At 43.9% G+C, this 19462-nt stretch overlaps 2 protein-coding genes across 51 annotated transcripts in view; one reads left to right on the top strand and one right to left on the bottom strand.

The window, feature by feature from the left end:
- The window catches only part of Erich1 (glutamate-rich 1), a gene marked incomplete at its 5' end in the record, with an annotated part of 52793804 nt that overhangs the window by 10916397 nt on the left and 41857945 nt on the right, over window positions 1-19462 (bottom strand).
- Window positions 13071-19462, top strand: part of Poteg (POTE ankyrin domain family, member G) — a 178154-nt gene continuing 171762 nt past the window's right edge. For 49 of the 51 annotated variants that reach the window (XM_087588854.1, XM_087588848.1, XM_087588835.1 and 46 more), the window contains exons 1-4: window positions 13071-13567; window positions 15504-15618; window positions 15787-15960; window positions 18733-18839. In XM_087588854.1, coding sequence (XP_087444980.1) covers window positions 13323-13567; window positions 15504-15618; window positions 15787-15960; window positions 18733-18839 — 641 coding nt within the window. In that variant the 5' untranslated portion in view covers window positions 13071-13322. 51 annotated transcript variants of the gene reach the window in all.

The following is a 19462-nucleotide window of genomic DNA, read 5'->3' as shown; positions in this document are numbered from 1 at the left end:
TGGGCCATTCTTCTTTTCCTCCATCTTTCCTCCTTCTCCTCTCTCTCCTATCTCTTCAGCCTCTCAAAAACTCTCAGCCCGCACTCCTTTTCTACTGTCCAATCACAGGCTCTAGCCTTGTCTGTTACCTGTCCTCACTTGCTTACAGACAGCAATCCACAAGACCAAAGGTGGGTTAAAGATCTGAATAGAAGGATACAGATGATATGATGAGAAAACAGGAAAAATGAGAGTGCCTGTAATGGGGGAAGGGAAGGGCAGGGGGAGGGGGGAGATGAACACACAAAAAAAGAGGGCTGGACGAGTGCAAATAACACTAAAGATGCTCGATAAAGCCTAATGGGATCATATTATTTTATCTATCTAAATCAATTATTACATTTACATTACATTACATAAGTGAAGCGATGTCACTTGGGCTAATAATGCTTCTCACATGAGCCATGATCAATCTAACACAAACCCTGGTGGCAGGCATGAGGGGATCTTTTGAGTTGTTGGAGAGGGTGATCCAAGTGACTCCCAAAACAATCTAGTCCCTGCTGTTTCCCCTAGCTGCATCTCAAAGGTTTGCGTTGTTGAAGCCACCACAAGCTTTGGAGACAGGACTCAGAAGATTAAAGATGGATCTGAACTGGAGGCCCCTTTCTTGTAGTCTAGCTTTCAGAAAGGACTATGCAAGCTGCCAATGTGTGTATGTGTGGGATAATCAATAGCCCCACCCAGCTACCACGCCAATGAACTACAAAAAAGAAAGTCCCAAAGGTGCACCTCTGGTATTCATATCTTGGCAGTAACCAATAGCAGTCTAATTGGATTTAAGGGTCACTCAATAGGAGAGACCCATGCCTGGAACTAGAAACCTAGCCGACTCCCTGAAGGCAATGAGGTCATAGATCTTAGAGGAGAACTCGCTATGATCACTTTACTGGGCTGGGATAATCCCTAACTGCATTCTAAAACTTATCCTTACACCGACATAACTGTAGCTCTCGCCTCTCATTAAAGAAGCTTCTCTTTACAGCAAATGGAGACCATCACAGAAAATCAGAATGCGCAATGGATTATGGGAGCCCATTCCCAGTGTGATATGACTCTTGAACTTAAGGCTTGGGGGGCGGGGCATCATGGAAGGTAGGGTATGTATAGAAAGATTGTAGGAGCTAGAGGACTAGAATGTCTGCTGTGAGACTATGTCATCTGGAAATGACAGAGGAGCTAATGCCCACGGCGCCTCAACGGTATGGCTGCCTAAACAAGGCCTGAACAACTGTAACTCCTGTAGATCGTCTATTGTGGAACGGGAAAAAATATTGCAGGCAAAAGAACTCGAAAAAAAAAAACCCAGGCAGCTAGTGAAGGCCAAGAGAAGGAAAACTACCCTGTCCTGGAGATGAGCCTTCTAATTGGTCGTCTAATAGAAAGTGGTCATCCCTGAAATGATCTATGCAGAAGCCACACTGACTGGTCTCGGCAGGTATTTCTGTCTTTATGCATATATAAAATGATAATAGAAGATGAAGAGGCTATCAATGGAGAGGTCATGGGTTGGGGACATGGGCAGGTTTGGAGGGAGAATAAAGAAGGAAAGAAGTGATATAAAATTATATTTCAATTGAAACGTGATAAAATGTGGTACACATGCACAATGAAAGACTTACTCAGCCGTAGAGAAGATGAAATAACGAATTTTCAGGTAAATGCATGAACTAGAAAGACTTGTACTGAGTGATGTAACTCAGGGACAGAAAGACAAATTCTGTATGTTTTCTCTCATTCGTGCATCATAGCTTCAATGGACTTTTATGCTGAATGGACTTTTATAACTGGAAGCCAGGAAAGGGCATTTGGGTAAGGAGAGGGGCTAATAGATTGTAGGTAAGAGCAAACTAGAGAGGAGGTAGAATTCTGAAAGTGGAAAGTTTTAAGCTGTGAAAAGCGCCGGAGTGTTGGCAAAGCCAGAGGGTTGGGGAGGGCTAACTCAAAGGAGGTGGCGTAAAGCCCAGGGTAAGCCTACTGTCCTACAACTCAGTCAAACAACATAACTGGAGGGTTAGTAGAATACATGGAGTGTGAAAGAAGGGAGGGGTGTACCACCAGTTACAGGTGTGGAGTATGGGGGAGAACTAGGAATAGAGTGTGAGTTAGGACTTAGGGATGTTCGTTTTGGATATAAGAAATAAGAGACATTAATCTCAAACCCTTTCTTCTGGCTAGTTTTCATAGCTCCACAGGTCCTGTGTCGACTGTAGGGGGAAGAGAAACCTTATCAGCATGTGACAATAGTGACCTGCTAGGTAAGATATGCCCATGGTGGCATAACTGCTATGGGGTAGTCAACTGCGTCCGGATTGAAATTAATGCCTGCTTAATTTGCTGCCTTGTGTTTCTGGTCAAAAGCCCATGGCTGCAAATGTCACGGGATCGCTATTAGAACTTAGATTGCTCATTTCCTAAATGGTCAAGCTGTCACATTTAAATACCTATATCTACACCCGTAAACCTGGGCTATTTTCAAAAGCCACTGCACGGAAAGCCCACCTTAGAGGAGGTAAGGGCCGTATCTACAGACACAACGAGACTCCGTATAGGTGGCATGAGCAGATGTTAATGAGCAGTGTGAAAGCACTTAATGGCTGCCAGGCCTGTATAGGGAAAAGTCCGTGGTGCCACGGTATACAGAGGTTGTTAGAGATTTTATAGAAAGAATTGGAAGGAATTAAAGTCAGTGAATGTGAGCCGAGTTGGGAAAGCGTATCTTTGGGACTTGGCTCTCGTGAGTCACCTGGATTTACTGCCTGACCCCATCACACAGCGGACACTGGGAGGCAGACAGGCTGGGACAAACAGTAAATCTCTGAACCATCTCGAGCTTTCCCAGGCAGGCATTTTAGAGATGTGGCTATGTGAGGTTAAGAGCTATAAGTAGGATCTTAACATAAGCCATTGCATGCCAAGGTTGGGGTCTAGGTGAGATGACAGGGGTCTCGGGAAGGCTAGTTACTGAGTGGCTACTCAGAGACTCTTGTCAGAGACTAGAGATATCCCAGGATGAAGCTGGCATGCACAGAGGGAATGTGTTTGTAGAGCGGGAGGTATGGGAGAAAGAGGAGAGAGAGAGAGAGAGAGAGAGAGAGAGAGAGAGAGAGAGAGAGAGAGAGAGAGAGAGCGCCTCTTTCATAGAAAGCGGCTCTCCTGCTCCTTTGCACTATGAGGACAGATATTGCTGGGACACCTCTATCACCACGAACCTGAACCTTGACATTATGTAATTTCTCTTGATTTTTAATTTTGAACTACTTAAAAACAATATTTCAAGTATTTGTATCCCCACAAAATATGCCCGCTGGCCACGTTTACCCCACGAGCCTCAACCTGTCTGACAAAGTTACTCCTTGGTCTTGGAATGCAGTCGTAAACTTTAGACTTAACTTTTTGACTGGCAACTCTGTATGGCTTCATATTGTATAACCAAGTATAGGAGCGAGGTCTTGGCAAGTGCGAATGCCGTGTTCACCGAAGGAGGGAGTAGAAGGAGCAACAGGGACTGTATGGCTGAAGGCTGCTGTGCGCCAGCCAGCGAGCAGACTGACAGGCAACATGTTGCAATGAACTCTGGGTAGATGAGTCTTCAGAGAGAACTCAGAGTGTGGGTTTGGGAGTGCCACTGTCGGGCTTAAATCCGGAGCCTCACATAACAGTGAGCATGGTCTATGGTCTACCGTGGAGCCACATTCTAGTGTCATGAAAAGTTCTTCCCAGAAGCATTGTGATAGTGGCATTAAGAGACTCAAAGTCAGTTTTCCTAAAAATGTGCAGAAAGAAAGCAGTGTCCTTGAGAATACTGGAGATTAGAGCCCAAGAGTGAACGAGCAACAAAAATAGTGTTTTTGCTCACACAGTAGGAAGTGAAGCATGATTAGAAAGTTTGGATGAGGTAGGCATCACGTGGGATTAGGGAACGGAATTTCTTTCTTTTTTCTTTTTTAGCCTCAAACCAGGCTTTTCCTGCCACCTAGTGGCTACTGCTTGCAATTAAATTTAATTAGATGTAGTAAAAAGACCAATACTACAAACATTTATTTCCATATGTTGCAATCTTAAAAATACTTTTATTTACTCTTTGGTGATTTTATACATGGATTTGATCAAATTCACCACCTCCTCCCTCTAACTTCTGGATTTCCCCCATCTTAGTTATGGTTCTGTTGCAGTGAAGCGACAGCATCCAAGGCAAGTCATAAACGAAAGCATTTGTGGACCTGCTTACAATTGTAGAGGGTTGGTCCATGATCATCATGGTAGAAATCAGACAGGCATGGTGCTAGAGAAGTAGCCGAGAGTTTTACATCCTGATGCACAGGTGCAAGGGGGGGAGGAAGAGGAGGAGGAGGAGGAGGAGGAGGAAGAGGAGGAGGAGGAGGAAGAGGAGGAAGAGGAGGAAGAGGAGAAGGAGGAAGAGGAGGAGGAAGAGGAGGAGGAAGAGGAAGAGGAGGAGGAAGAGGAGGAGGAGGAAGAGGAGGAGGAGGAAGAGGAGGAGGAGGAAGAGGAGGAGGAGGAAGAGGAGGAGGAGGAAGAGGAGGAGGAGGAAGAGGAGGAGGAGGAAGAGGAGGAGGAGGAGGAAGAGGAGGAGGAGGAAGAGGAGGAGGAAGAAAGGAGAGAGGGAGGGAGGGAGGGAGAAGACTGGACTTAGGAAAGCTTTTAAGACCTCAAAGTTTATTCCCAGTGCCACATACCTTCTTTTTTTAAATTTTAATTAGCTTTATTGACTGTTTTGATAATGTATATACAGAACAAAATATTCCTCTCAAAATAGTTCCACATTCAAGCATACGAGGCCCACAGGAGGCCTTTGTCATTCAAACCGCCACATCCACCACTCAACCGCATTTCTTTACCCGTGTTTTGTTAGGGTTTCTATTTCTGTGATGAAACACCATGACCAAAGAGCAAGTTGGAGAGAAATGGGTTTGTTCATCTTACACTTCTGCATCACAGTTCATTATCAAAGAAAGTTAGGGCAGGAGCCAGAAGCCAGGAGCCAGGAGCTGAAGCAGAGGCCACGGAGGAGTCCTGAGTTCTGGTGTGCTCCCTGTCTTGCTCAGCTTACTGTCTTAGGACCACACAGGGCCACCAGCCCAGGGATAGGACAACCTACAATAGCCTGAGCCTCCCCACATCAGTCACTAATTAAGAAAATACCCCACAGGTTTGCCTGTAGCTCCACCTTATGGGGGCATTTTCTCAACTGAGGTTCCCTCCTTTCAGATGACTTTAACCTGGATCAAGTTGACACAAAACCTGTCTAGCACAGCTGATCCCTTGTCAGTCTGACAAACACATTACCATAAAGGCACACCTTTTCTTTCTCATTCATTCCCAAGATCTCATATTTAAAAACATAAATGTCTTTAAAAGTCATGCAGTTCTTTCAAATTCAGACACGTTAATAAAAGTTTGGTTTCTTTAAAATATTCAATCTCTTTAAAAATCCAAAATCTCTTTAAAGATCAAAAATTTTCAGCTGTGGGCTCAAATAAAAATTAAGTTCTTTCTCCAAGAGAAAAGAACCAGGGCACGGTCACAATCTGAACAAAACAAAAACCAAATTCCAACAGTGTCAATAAACCAATGTCTAATCACGTGGGATTCACCCATAATCTTCTGTGCTCCTCCCAGGGGCTTGGGTCTTGTCTTCAGCTCTGCCTTCTGTCTTACATGAGTTGGTTAGCTTTATCTCCAGTTCTTGGTACTGGCATCTCCAATTGCTGGTCTTCTGCTGAAGCTGGGCTGCACTTTCACCAATAGGCTCTCCTGGGCTCTCTTTATTGTGGCAAGCCCCAAATTTCAATCCTGGGCCTTCAACTATCACTGAGGCTACATTTTTACCATCTACCTCTCCTGGCCTTTCACAGTGCCATATCGCAGCTGCTCTCCGTGAACCCTTAATGCCTTCAAAACAAGTACCACCTGAATGACTCTTAGGCTTCCAAGTTTGGCTTCCAGCACAAGGTGCAACCTTGCTGCAGCTGAGACACAGTTTCTGTGTGTTGACTTCTAGGAAACACTTCCCAGAAGATCTCACTTCACTGATGCTGGTGTCCTAATTACGGATCGTTTCTCAGCTCCAGCCAACCAGGATAGAGCTCCCCAGCAAAGCCAAAGCTTTCATTTTAGAAGTTCTGGTATCTTCTTAATCACAGCTGCTTCTTCAGCCCCAGCTAACCAGAACCACAGACTGGTAATTCAAAGTGACAAATGTCTCTGATAGAGTTTGTTCCTCTGAAATGTCATAAGCCAAGCCTTCATCTTCTGCATTGCTCTCAACATTCTTATCGTCCAAGCTCCTACAGAACAATTCACCAAACACTGAAAACTCAATGGCTTTTCTTGCACAAAGTTCCAAAGTCCTTCCACAGTTCTCCCCAGAGCAGCATGGATTTATCTTGGCTCACAGGGTATAACCGGTCATGATGTAGCTGGCCACTTCACACCTACAGACGGGAAGTAGAGACCATTAATGTGATAACTCAGCTAGCTTCTTCCTTTTATGTAGCCAGGGCTGCATCCCCGAAAGGGTCACTGTTCTCTTCTAGGGTAGGCATTCCCACCTCAGTGAACAGAATCACGATTATGCCCAGAGGACAGTAAATCAGGTTTCCCTGGGGCATTTTTTCCTTCTAGGTGATTTTAGACCATATCAAGTTGACAATGCCATCACGACTACTTACTGTGGTTGGGTTGATATATACTGTATATATGGTTTAAAAAAAAACCCTCACCATATTTAAATATATGTATGTACAATTATTACAGTTCAAGTTTTTAAAGCTTCAAAAAAAAAAAAAAACGACAGGATCGAACTTTGAAGAAACTGCATAATCATCGTTCTTCACATATTACAACAGAGAATAAAAAGGCCATGACTAATCTCAAGACTTCTTAAGCACAATGTTTTTTGAAACTGACCTTCAGAGGGGGCAGAAAATATGCCCTTGTCTATGTTTTCCTTGACGAGATTTTAGGGATCTAATGCTATCTTAGCTTTAGTCTGATAAGCTCACTTTTTCCAAATACTCGTCTTAAATCCAAGCTTATGATTATGCACAAAAATTTAATTTCAGACACAGTTATCATTCGATTAAATATACCACAATTTCTCTCAGTGCCTTGCAGAACGCCCGCTGGGTTTCTCGGAGCATTCTTGGAATGTAGCTCCAGGCTCCAGTAAACATATCAGCCTGACCTTTCCTTCCTTGCAATTTGGCCATTGTTATATAAACACGACCTTAAGCTTCAAGGCCTTGAAATGATTTGACTTAATGTTTTGCTTCAAAGCTACTCTAATCCCATCTTCTAGCTCCCTGGCCTTTAAAATGCCTCTTCACACAGAGAAATAGTCATGGCAGGCTAGCCCAGCAAGTTCAGGCAGTGTAAACACTGGTTTGGCTTGGTGGATTTCTTCCCCTAGGAGGCTAGTTCTTGTATAAATTTTTTCAGACTTTGTTTTCTCTTTGCCCTTGCAGCCTCGTTGCCATAGAATCCATTCTTGTTTCCTTGAGTTTGGGTAATAGACTAATCTCTCAAACACAGGCACCATTGCTAGAGAAATGAATTACAGAACGATGACCACTGCCTCTGAGATGTTTTCTTTTTATTTGAATCAGGTTGGAGAATGGAATTTCCAAGCCCCAATTTTGAATTCTGAAGGTGACCCATTAATGAGATATTTATTTAGGTAATCACGGGGAGGACTCAGAGGTAATGACTGACATTGTCTAGGCTCTGGCAAAGACCCTCAAAGACACGGCATCATATGAATGCACTCCTGCAAGTCAGTAAGAAATCACATTGTCAGACCCGAAGCTAGAGAGACTGAGGGACACAGTCCTTTCTGCAGACAGGTCCCCAGTGACCCCACACTCTGTCCTGTCTATCTGTGAGGGAGCAAATCCTCACAATTTGTCTCATGTCACTGGGGTCAGGATCTGCAGGTGTCTTCATGGCAATGCTATATGCCTTGCCTGCTTACCTTCTAGTTCAATGTGTGTGTTTGCCATGATTTAATTTATACCTTTGCATCCGGGAGTTTGCTTCTTTGCCAGAACAGCAATGCAAAAGGTTATTTTATTTTTATTTTTATTTTTTTTATTTTATGGGGTGGATGTTGCATTTTAATCATGTTTTCAGGTTTCTGTCTCCAGAGCTGTCTATGACTTTTACTGCCTCAAATGGGAAATAACACACTGTGGCTTTCTTTATATAGACACTATGAAGTCTACAGTGTTATCTCCTAAGTATTAAGCATTATTAAGAATAATAATTTGTCTCATTCCTCGGGTCTGAGTAGACTGGTTAACCATCTCCTAAGGACATCTAACTCCCTGAAAGCCCAGAACCTATCTTACACTTGGAGCAGAATGAGCATCGTCAATCTGAACAGCATAGCTGACAAGCTGGCTTCCTGCAGAAGTTGTGCCTGAGACAGGACTGACAGTCTGGCATGTAACATGTATTCATATGCATATGCTCATTGGTATATGTGAATGCTAGGGAACAATCTCTAGCATCTGTCTTTCTTCAGGTTCATTCACCATATTTTTGAGTGAGAGTCTTAGTTACCTGTTACTTGTCTATTGGCTAGGCTGGATGGCTCTGTTCACCATTGGTTATAGCACAAGTTTGCTGGAGATGATGGATATCCTGCTTTCTCCTAACTGGAAATGATTGCTCTGCCTTTTCTCGTAAAGCAGTTTTGCTGGGAATAAAAATCTAGGTGGGTGGACTCTCTTTCTGCTTTGTCCTTTAAAGACACTGCACCATTTTCTTTATTCTGTCCTCAACCTGCATCAGTGTCTGTACTCCATACATAGTCCTCTTCAGTTGTCTCAGGTTGAAAGGTGGCATTGGCACTGGGAAGGGAACCATGCTATCAATGCATCAGAGAAGCCTGAGGCACTGACAGACTTGTAGGACAAGGAGTGTTTGGGAGGAGGTTGCATTCATCACTACTTTGGCTTAGACTTGGTGTAGTTAGGACCCTAGGATTAACGTTATGTTCAGTTGTATGCACACTCCAGTGAGGCCTGAACATTGAATGCCTGTGCATTATTAGGTTTGTTTCCCTGCCCTCAGAAGAAGAGGATCAACACAGAACTTTGATATCTTAAGGAGGTCAAGTTTGCAGGGTCCTGGAACTGAGTTTTGATTTGGTTGTTTCTAGACAGTGGAGATACTGAGTCTTTATAGATTGTTAAAACGTTTTAAAAATCATAACCAAAGCTCAATTTTTATGACTGTTCAACTGGGGGCTTGAAAAATGAATGTGCACCCTCTGCGACCACATGTTATCATTTGTCAGTAAACCAAGAACACTGCAGGATTCACCTTAGTGCTCAGTGGACTGTTTCACATGTTACATACCACAATCTCAGCATCTCTCTCACAGTTTTGCTTCAGGATACACAAACTGGCAGAGACAGGTATGTCCCAGAAATGTCCAAGTCTATGATATCACAGAGCCCTACAGTGGTTGAGCCACATGTAAGCCTTCTTCTAGTTCTCTGTAAGAGGATTCTCCCCAGACAGACAGAGCTGGTCATGGGCATCAGAATCAGCCACCAAGCTTTAAAGATGCAGTAGCCTGAGCCAGAACCCAGATTTGCAGAAGCAGAATTTCTTAGCACAGTGCTCCACATTCAACCTCCACCTTTCTTGGAAGTGTCTAGACAGAGGAGAAAGAGGCATGGGTGTTGGGGCACAAACAAAGCCCTGTAGCTAAAGATGCAGAAATCAGAAATAGGAAACTGTAAACCAAGGCACCCCTGGAGTCATCAAGAGCTGGAAAAGACAAGGAAGATTTTCTGTCAGAGCCTGTGGTAAAGTCTGGCTTTGTTAACACCTGCATTTTTGGCTATTAGCCTCAGAGTTCTGGATAATAGCATTTTGTGGTATTTGTCCACCAAATTTGTGGCAAGTTATTATAGGGCCCATAGGAAATAAATAGGAGTTGGTAAAGCTTTCTCATTTCCAATCACAAAGCAAGAACTCCTGTGGTGGAATTAAATTTTATTTCACAGAGTTCTCGGTTCTAGTACAATGGTAATAAAATTGTTTCTACACCAGGAGACTTACAATTCAGGTATATTTATTTGTAGGCTGAAGACCCCAGAATTTTTCTCTGCAAGGAGAGAAGTAAGGAGGCTGGAGGGGAGTTCCAGAATTCCCAGAACCTTGTCTCGGGACTCATTTCCACTGAGTTCGTCCTTCACTGGAAGTTGCTGAGGGATGACCATGGCAGTGCTAACAAACACACTGGAAGCTGTGTGTGGCTCAGCTGGAGAGAGCGCCCTAGGCTTCCATCCCTAGCAGTGCACAGAGAAAACCACAGCCTTATCTGTGCCTGTGCCCACTGTTCTCATAGAGCTCAGAGCCTGCCTGTCTGGGACCAGACACCCCTGGCTGAGGTTTCTTGCTTGGCATTAAGCATAGAGTCCAGCTCCATTTTCTCACCAGCCCCGCCTTGCACAGCTCTGAGCACAGGAGAGGATCCAAGGTGAAGGAAAATGGAGGTGGTGCCGACATTGACCCAGTTCAGAAAGGACTCTGAAGCATATTCAGTCTATAAAGTATTCATGATTCTTCACTCCTTCTTTAAAAGGGGAACAAGAATACCCTTGGGAGGGAATAGGGAGGCAAAGTTTAGAACAGAGGCTGAAGGAACACCCATTCAGAGTCTGCCCCACATGTGGCCCATACATATACAGCCACCAAACTAGATAAGATGGATGAAGCAAAGAAGTTCAGGCTGACAGGAACCGGATGTAGATCTCTCCTGAGAGACACAGCCAGAATACAGCAAATACATAGGCGAAAGCCAGCAGCAAACTACTGAGCTGAGAACAGGACCCCCGTTGAAGGAATCAGAGAAAGGACTGGGGGAAGAGCTTGAAGGGGCTCGAGACCCCATATGAACAACAATGCCAAGCAACCAGAGCTTCCAGGGACTAAGCCACTACCTAAAGACTATACATGGACTGACCCTGGGCTCCAACCTCATAGGTAGCAATGAATAGCCTAGTAAGAGCACCAATGGAAGAGGAAGCCCTTGGTCCTGCCAAGACTGAACCCCAGTGAACGTGATTGTTGGGGGGAGGGCGGTAATGGGGGGAGGATGGGGAGGGGAACACCCCCATAGAGAAGGGGAGGGAGAGGGGCTTAGGGGCATGTTTGCCTGGAAACTGGGAAAGGGAATAACATTTGAAATGTAAATAAGAAATACTCAAGTTAATAAAGATGGAGAAAAAAAAAGAAAGAAAGGTAGCTGAACTTGTGAACATTGAGCTCCTACCATGGCTTTCCTTAATGATGGACTATGAGCTATGACCTAAAATAAACCCTTTCCTCTTTCAGAAAAAAAAAATAAAGTCTTCATGGCTCTAAACGCCTTTCAGGGGATTCAAAGCACGTGCTGAGTTGCCGGTGGATCCAGACTGGAATTCTAGCTCAGCCTCTTACCAGCTCTGATGGGCTTTAGGGAAGTTCCTTAACCTCTGGGATTGTCTCTTTCCTAACTTCCAAAATGAAGTCTTGCCTCACTATGAGTCATGGCTGGGGGATCAACAGAGAGAATTAAAAGGACTGATCTAGTGGCCGGCAGACAGGAAGTGCTCAGTGCTCACCATTCTCATCATGGCGATGGCGCTTTGCTTTAACCCCCTGTGTGGGACAGGCTCACCGCTTTCCTTAGATGTACTGGGTAAAAGATGTGCAGGCAGGAACAATTTGAGGTCCTTCTATCATTGGAAATTAGCAACTTAATGTTCCTTCCATGACTCCAAGTCATTACCTTTTCATTACTTGATTTTTGGTTTCTTTTTTTGCATGCACTGGTAAGAATGGTTGAGGTAAACTATTACAGAGAAGTGGTGAGGTTCAACCGGAGTATGGATTTAAAGAAGGATATGATACATTATTTATTGTGTTGTCCTGTAGGGGACTCACAAATTATACATATTTAAAGGCCCTTTTCATGTACATCTTTAATAGACAGATTGTTGTCTTGTTCTGAGTTTAAATCGAACTGACAGTTGGATGGAAGTCTGCAGAATGTTCATTCATGCATTTTCTGTGTCAAAAAATCCCCTCCAACTTCAAAAAAAAAAGCACACACCCCATCTTATATAACTATGTCAAAGTTATTTTGCTCTGTTATTTTAAGGGCAGGTTGAGGTAATGCATTTTGCATGCACAGAAATAAAAATCTTAAAATAATTTTTATCTTAAAAGTTTCATGTTAACAAATGTTACTTTGCAATCCAGGGTAACAACCCTATTGGTGTCACTGTTTCTATATTAAAGGAAAATCAAGACATTGTATCAATTTTTTTTCTGTGAAGCCATCAGACTCCAATTTCCTAATGTATTAGCTCCAAGAACATATACTACTCTATACTTTTGTGTTCTTTCTTTTTTGCCTCACTAGGGATGCAACATAGGGCTTTGCACTTAGTAGCAAACGTTTTAACATTGACCCCATCCCTAACCCTTGTCCCAGACTTTCTGGGTAACCTTGGTTCCTTGACGATGAACTATAAACCGTTAGCCAATGTTGCTTTAGCCAATGTTTTAGAACAGCAACAGAGATGCAAGTTCGGACAATGGCAGCTGTTAGATCGTGAAGGTTGGCAGGGCCCAGTTAATTAGCAAAGGGGTTCAACTGAGGAATACAGAGATGTAGATCATCGTCATTTTTTTTTTTTTTGGTTCTTTTTTTTGGAGCTGGGGACCGAACCCAGGGCCTTGCGCTTCCTAGGCAAATGTTTTACCACTGAGCTAAATCCCCAACCCCCATTTTTTTTTTTTTTTGACCAGATCTTTGGCCTCATTTTGCCCTCTGCTTTCAACCAAATGTGTACAAAGATTACCTTTTCCCAATGTCACAAGATTGAAATGAAGTGAATATCTGTCCACCCCCCCCCCCCCATAGATATTTGAATTGCAGGCCGGTTTCCCAGCTCAGATTGGCCAGGCAGGGCTTTGCGCATGCCTACTCAGCACCTTTACCCAGTAGCCTCAGAGATGCCACCGGTGTCAAGAGTAGCCCGCCCTTTCACGCTTGTGCAAACTAGCACGTGCACACTGTGCTAGAAGCGTTGCTTGGCAACTGCGCCTCTACCAACTGTGTAAGGCCCTGGTTGGCAGACGTTTAAGCCCTGAGGTCCTCTGTGCAAATGTGGATAGTGGGGCTCGGTTTTACTAAGACCTAATATTGGGCTCGAGGACCAGAAAAGATGAAAGGTTTGGAAGGGACTTGAGGCCAAATGTCTTTTTCCATGAAGAAGATCTTTGGTGCTAAGGAAAAGACACCCTTGGGTTTCTGCGATGCCCCACAAATGACCGTCTCTGAGTTTTTCTTCGGTGACAATCCAAACTATCCGAAATATCATACAACATACAGACCCTTGGGGCATATCCACCGGGTTGCAGCGGAGGGTGATGCAGCCCAGATGGAGATTCTCATCACGCTTGGACAGTGCAGCGTGTCCGATAGAGACCGCAAGGACAGGTAATAGAGGAGGGAGGGCAACTGTTTACTTCCCCTTTAGGCCACTGTGGGAGAAGGGCTGTCTTCCCGCCCACCATCAAGGGCAGGAGTCGGCCTGCTCTTCTGAGGCTCCACACCTGAGACCGGCACACCCGAGAGTGGTCCTGAACCGCCAAACAGGAACTTTTAACTCCTTCCCAGTCTCCTGCTTAGCCCAACAGAGCTGGCAGTCATAGCTCTGTCAAGTGTCTGTTGTTGTCAAAGTACTGAGGTCCCTGTGACTGGAGAGCTGTGCTTTCCACTGAAACCTAATATTGATTGGGGTTTCGGGGGCGAAAAGTGAAGCACGTGTTCTATTCACAGCGTTCACACTCATCTTTGGCTCTGTGTTTTAGTGACTATACAAATGGAGACCTTCGGTACTGGTGTTGAGAAAAAAAGTGCATGCTTCTGACCCACTCCTTCCCACTTCTTTGCCCCCTCCCTGTCTCTTCCTGCTCTTTCCCTGTTCCACTTTTCTTCCTCCTCCCCCTTTCCTTTTCCTCCATCTCTCTTTTCCTTTACCTCCTCCTCCTCCCCTCCCCCTCCCTCCCCCTCCCTCCTCCTCCCCCTCCCTCCCCCTCCCTCCTCCTCCCCCTCCCTCCTCCTCCCCTCCCCCTCCCTCCCCCTCCCTCCTCCTCCCCTCCCTCTCCCTCCCCCTCCCTCCTCCTCCCCTCCCCCTCCCCTCCTCCTCCTCCTCCTCCCCCTCCCTCCTCCTCCCCTCCCCCTCCCCTCCTCCTCCCCTCCCCCTCCCTCCTCCTCCTCCTCCTCCATCACTTCTGTGCCCCTCTTCTCCGTGTGTCGTCCTCTTCCCCTCCTTTCCCTCTTCCTCCTTTACCCTCTTTCTCTTTCTTCCCTTTTCGTCTCCCCTCCTCAGGCTTCTCATAACACTGTTTTTGAAGCAGAGTTGGAGTTTCTTAGGGAGAAAAGTAAACAGATGAAAACACAGGAATTAATGGAGGCACTTAGTAAAGGACACTGCATACCCAAGATGGGGAAGGCCCACCGAAGACTGGGTGCAGGCTTCTCAAGATAGTTATCTATCTATCTATCTATCTATCTATCTATCTATCTATCTATCTATCTATCTATCTATCTATCCTGTTTCTAATTTTATGGACCAGGAAACCAAGGCACAGGAAGACTGAGAGGTAGTCCTAAGCAACTTAGCTTGGAGGAGAATGAAACCTAAGGGAAGTTCAATTCAAAGAAGGTGCTTTCTTTTGTTGAAAGAAAACATTTCATGTATTTTCTGATGAAGCTTTTCCCTCCTGACACTCATCTCAGATCCTCCCGATCCCCACCCACCTGACTCCAAACCCTTTCTCTGGTTAAGAAACAAATAAACAATACCACCCTCCCAAAAAACCCCTAAGAAACTCACACAAAAAGCCTCAGAAAAACACAAAATGGAATGGAGAAGCAAAAGACCAATAAAACACACACACACACACACACACACACACACACACACACTCACTCACACACACACACTCACTCACACACACACACATACACGCATGCACACACGTTGGTTAAATGAAGCAAACAAAGCACAATGAGACAGAAAGTGTACAGAAATACCATGGAGGGTTTTTTGTATTGGGCCCTACTTTTTTTCTATTCAAACAAGCCACTCTGGGCTGATGGAAATGAACAGCTCAGTGTCACAGCTTGTCCCTATCTGGAAGGCGACCAAGTTAGTTATCTATGCATAGCTCACACGGAGAAAGGAATTCCAATAGGATCCCCTTTCTTTAATAAGAGTGAATCTGTCCCCCCCTTAACAAGAAGAACATTGAAGCTTTGTTTAGAAGGCAGAAGAATGACATGGCATTTAATGTTAAATTTACACAAGTAATTGTGGGTTTTGAGACAGCGCTCTGCAGTGGCACCAAAGTTCCTCTCATCCCCACAGGACAGCTTTGCATTTTGCCTGTGTTTATGGCCGGCTACCAGTAGTGACTGTTCTAGTGAACAATAATTGTGAGATCGATGCCTTTGACAAGAACCACATCACACCTCTCATAAAGGTAGGTGACAGCTGTGAATTTCGGCATGGGCTAGGTGTGGTTGAAGCGCTTATAACGGAAAGAAGTCTACCTCCACTACGTATGGCTCGCCTGTCGGGCCTTGTGGGATGTGGGATGTTGATCTTGAATTCCTCCAGCCGACCATCTGTCTCTTGTGATAAACCGCAGTCTGTCCAGTGCTGGAAGCAGAAATGCGCGACCCTGCTGCTGGAGCACGGTGCTGATCCGAACGTTATTGACAGCAGTGGCAACAGTGCCTTGCACTACGCTGTGTACAATGGGCATGAGGAGATGGTGGCTCTACTGCTTCAATACAAAGCCAATATTGAGCAAAAAACCAAGGTAAAGTCCACTGCATTTCAACCTCAAAGTTCTCTGGAATAGATGTTTTAACAGCGGCAGAAGTGGGGCTGCTGTTTCAAACTTAGAAACCCAAGTGATTCTCAAGTGGAAGGGGTTGGGAAGGGCTTAACCATAGAAGCTGTTGGGTTCGACATTTGTAGTTTGGAAGACATATTTGGTGTGCAACTTTCTTCTACAAATTTAATGTGAAATAGTTGAGAAGCCACTGACTTTGACAAATGTAAAATTTCCTCATTTTTGTCCTTTCCCCCCCACTCTCTCACTGTTTTCTCCCTAACTCTTGTAAAACCATCTCAGTAGACAGCAAAAGTTACCTTGGAAATGACATTAGGTCAATACTCAAAGACAACAAAAGCATGTAGGTAAAATGAAAATCACGATGCTTTTGGTGAGATGTTGCCAAGTGACCTATAGCTGAAGAGGAGGAGGTATGGAGGGAAGTTAACCAGAAATGGACATCTGGAAATTAGGGACTTGAGGCAGTGAGGAAAGTAAAAAAAAAAAAATCAGTTAACGTGTGCTGATGCAGTCTTTCTTCACGTTGAAGGTTGTAATTTGGGGTTTGAGCAAGAAAGCTACTTGACTGCAAACATATCTAGAGATCAGTTGAAGGAGGACCCCAGAAACATGAGACTAAATGCTAATTATGTGGAAAAATAGACGGAAGGTCAAGCCGTTCACTAGTATATTTTCCGGAAGAGATATCCATTTAGGCAAAACAAAACAAAACAAAACAAAACAAAACACAACGAAAACTAAGCTCTGCTCTCAAATCCACGATTGCTTGCTGAGGGGGCAAATATTTAAATATTGCTTTCTTCTATATTGAAATTATGTTCCATTCCATGCTGCAGGCTCCCTGTTTTTAGCCATTGAGTCCCTCTTGTCCAGGCCCACGTAGGTGAGACTGAAGTTCTGTTTGTGTGGGTTCTGGTTCTCAGCTGCACTTGTGTGCAGTTTGATTCATTACATCTAATAAGTAATGGGCATGCATCTCAGTAAATGTTTCCTTGAGATTCTGAAACAACTCCTGAGTTAAAAAGAAGACTCCAAAGAGATACCTGGATTTAAAGGTATTCCTAGGTTCTAAAATCCTGACATCTCTAAAGGAACTAGAATTTGATTAGATAATACTTCCTGTTAGTATGTTTTTTTATAAATTTCTAATAATGCTAGCCTAACTTTTCTTTTACTTTTGTGTCCAGAGGCTAAATGGAGTGTTATTTTGTGGCTGTGATAAAATAATCCTGACCAAAAAGCGACTCTGGGGAGAAAGGGTTTATTTAGTCTAGGTCTATCATTTGGACAAGTCACTACATCAGAAGCTTGGGTCATATGTTGGTCCCATAACACCTAAACTCAAAATAGAGAGAAATGAGCACACTTATGCCCACTTGCCTGATTGTGCAAAGCTCAGTGTTTTTACTCTTAAACAGTTCAGGTGCCTGCTTTAGGGAATGGTGCCACCCACAGCAGGCTGAGCTTTTTCACAATAATTAAGACAGTTGGCCATTGACATTCGGACAGGCCAGACCAATGTAGACACTCCCTCGTTGAGACTCTCTTTCTGGTTCCAGGTTGTGTCAAGTTGACAAAGCTAACTGTCATAATCCATAATGACTATTCGTTTACAGAATAAATCACTTCTAACTATTTATAATTATTCACTACTCTTAGAAGGTCTTCATAAGTGGAGATTATGTCAGTACGTTCTTCAAGATAACAGATCCTCAAATGTCAACTACAAGCAGAGTCTTCTCTATCAGAATATAAGAAAAACATGAATTTTCTTGTGGCTTGGACAGTTATCTGTTTGTTCACCAATCTCAGTGCAGACACTCAGTTGATAAAGCCTGGCAGTTGTAAACACACACACACACACACACACACACACACACACACACACACACACACAGTACAAAGTCCATAGGAATCATTTAACTTCAGATTCTGTGACTAGTACTAATCATTTTGCGGACACTGGAAAAACTGAACACAAGCGGAGGATAAATCACCAACGGCAGGAAGAATCAAGTACGATGAGTCTTTTTATGACATTTTGGAAGGCTAATGGTTCTAAATCATATATGCCTACTGGAAAACACCACAGCAGCAATGAGAACACAGAGGATATGGGCTCAGTGTGGCCCTGGCTTCACTCACTCAGTTTCTCCATGACTTGAACCTACTGATAAGCTTCAGGAGACTTCTGCACAAACCATCTCATTGCTCCTAAAGAATTCAGTAAGCCCTGACTCCCTTGAACCTTGTATTGTTGGGTGCCCATGCAGAAGGCCGCCATGTTGCCTGAGGCCCACATGCACTTACTTTAATAAAATCTTGACGCAGAACTGAAAATTTGGCCATTGATTCACTAACTTCTGAATATCCCTTACCACTATGTGACGAGGCTTGGCTTGTTGTTTGAAAGGAAGATGCAGGCTCTGCTCTGGAGAAGCTTTTAGATTCCATGAGAGTCATCGCATGGCTTCCAATAATGGACACTGTAATAGAAACAAATGTTTGAGGTCACAATGTAGGACTAAAATGGGCCCTGGAGAGGCTTAGGCTCACATGACCACCGTCAGCCAGAGAAGCAGAGTATGCGAAAGGCAGTGCGGTCAGAAGCAAGAGTCATTTCTCCACCGTGATGCTACTGTTTCCTCAATGTCTGTATTTGTACCGCCCTTTACAGAATTTTTGGGTAAGCTGTTATTTTTTAATTTCCAAACTGCCTTTGTTGTCTTGCAGGATGGCTTCACACCACTGCTGCTGGCACTCAGAGAGAAGAGGGTGGAGGTAGCAGAGCTTTTAGTAAGAATGGGAGCCGATGTCCATGTTGTAGATGAACTGCAAAGGTACAGTCGTTTGCTCTCAGAAGGAATCAAACCTTAGTGGGAGCCTGGACTGGTAACAGTCACTCCACTCAGAAGCATGGCTGGTCGGCAGAAGAGGACTAACTTACAAGAGTAGAGTTAAGGCATAGTCATGAGTGTCAGTCTGTTAGGGAAACAAGCAATTGTGAAGTGAGCTATGCAAGTGACAGTGACAATAATAACACACACATACACGTATACGTCATATATACACATATACACATACACATATATGTCATATACACACATACATACACATATATGTAATGTATGATCACACCGCCTTATAGTGCTGATTGAAGATTGTTGCTTTGTTATTTGAAATCTTACTTTGTCAGGTAATATGACCTGAGGAGTTATCAGCTAAGTGAGTTTATTTGTTACTAAAATGTACAAACTTTTAGTATGCTTTCTTTGATTCACAATAAAACTGTTGACCAGCTTATGGTATTTCTTTTTTTTTTTTTTAAGATTTTCTTTTTACTTATTTATCTTATTTAAATTATTTTTAGTGAGTCTGAGAATTTAATGTGGTCTATTTTGATCATTCTCCCCTCAGCTGTTCCCCTTAATTCCTGTCTGTTCTTCCCCCATCTTTCTACCCT

The sequence above is a fragment of the Rattus norvegicus genome, chromosome 16 (genome assembly GCF_021556685.1).
Source record: "Rattus norvegicus strain SHRSP/BbbUtx chromosome 16, alternate assembly SHRSP_T2T, whole genome shotgun sequence".
In the NCBI taxonomy this organism is placed as follows: Eukaryota; Metazoa; Chordata; class Mammalia; order Rodentia; family Muridae; genus Rattus; species Rattus norvegicus.
Note: the sequence above shows the minus strand (reverse complement) of the source record. Positions and strands in the feature narration are given on the sequence as shown.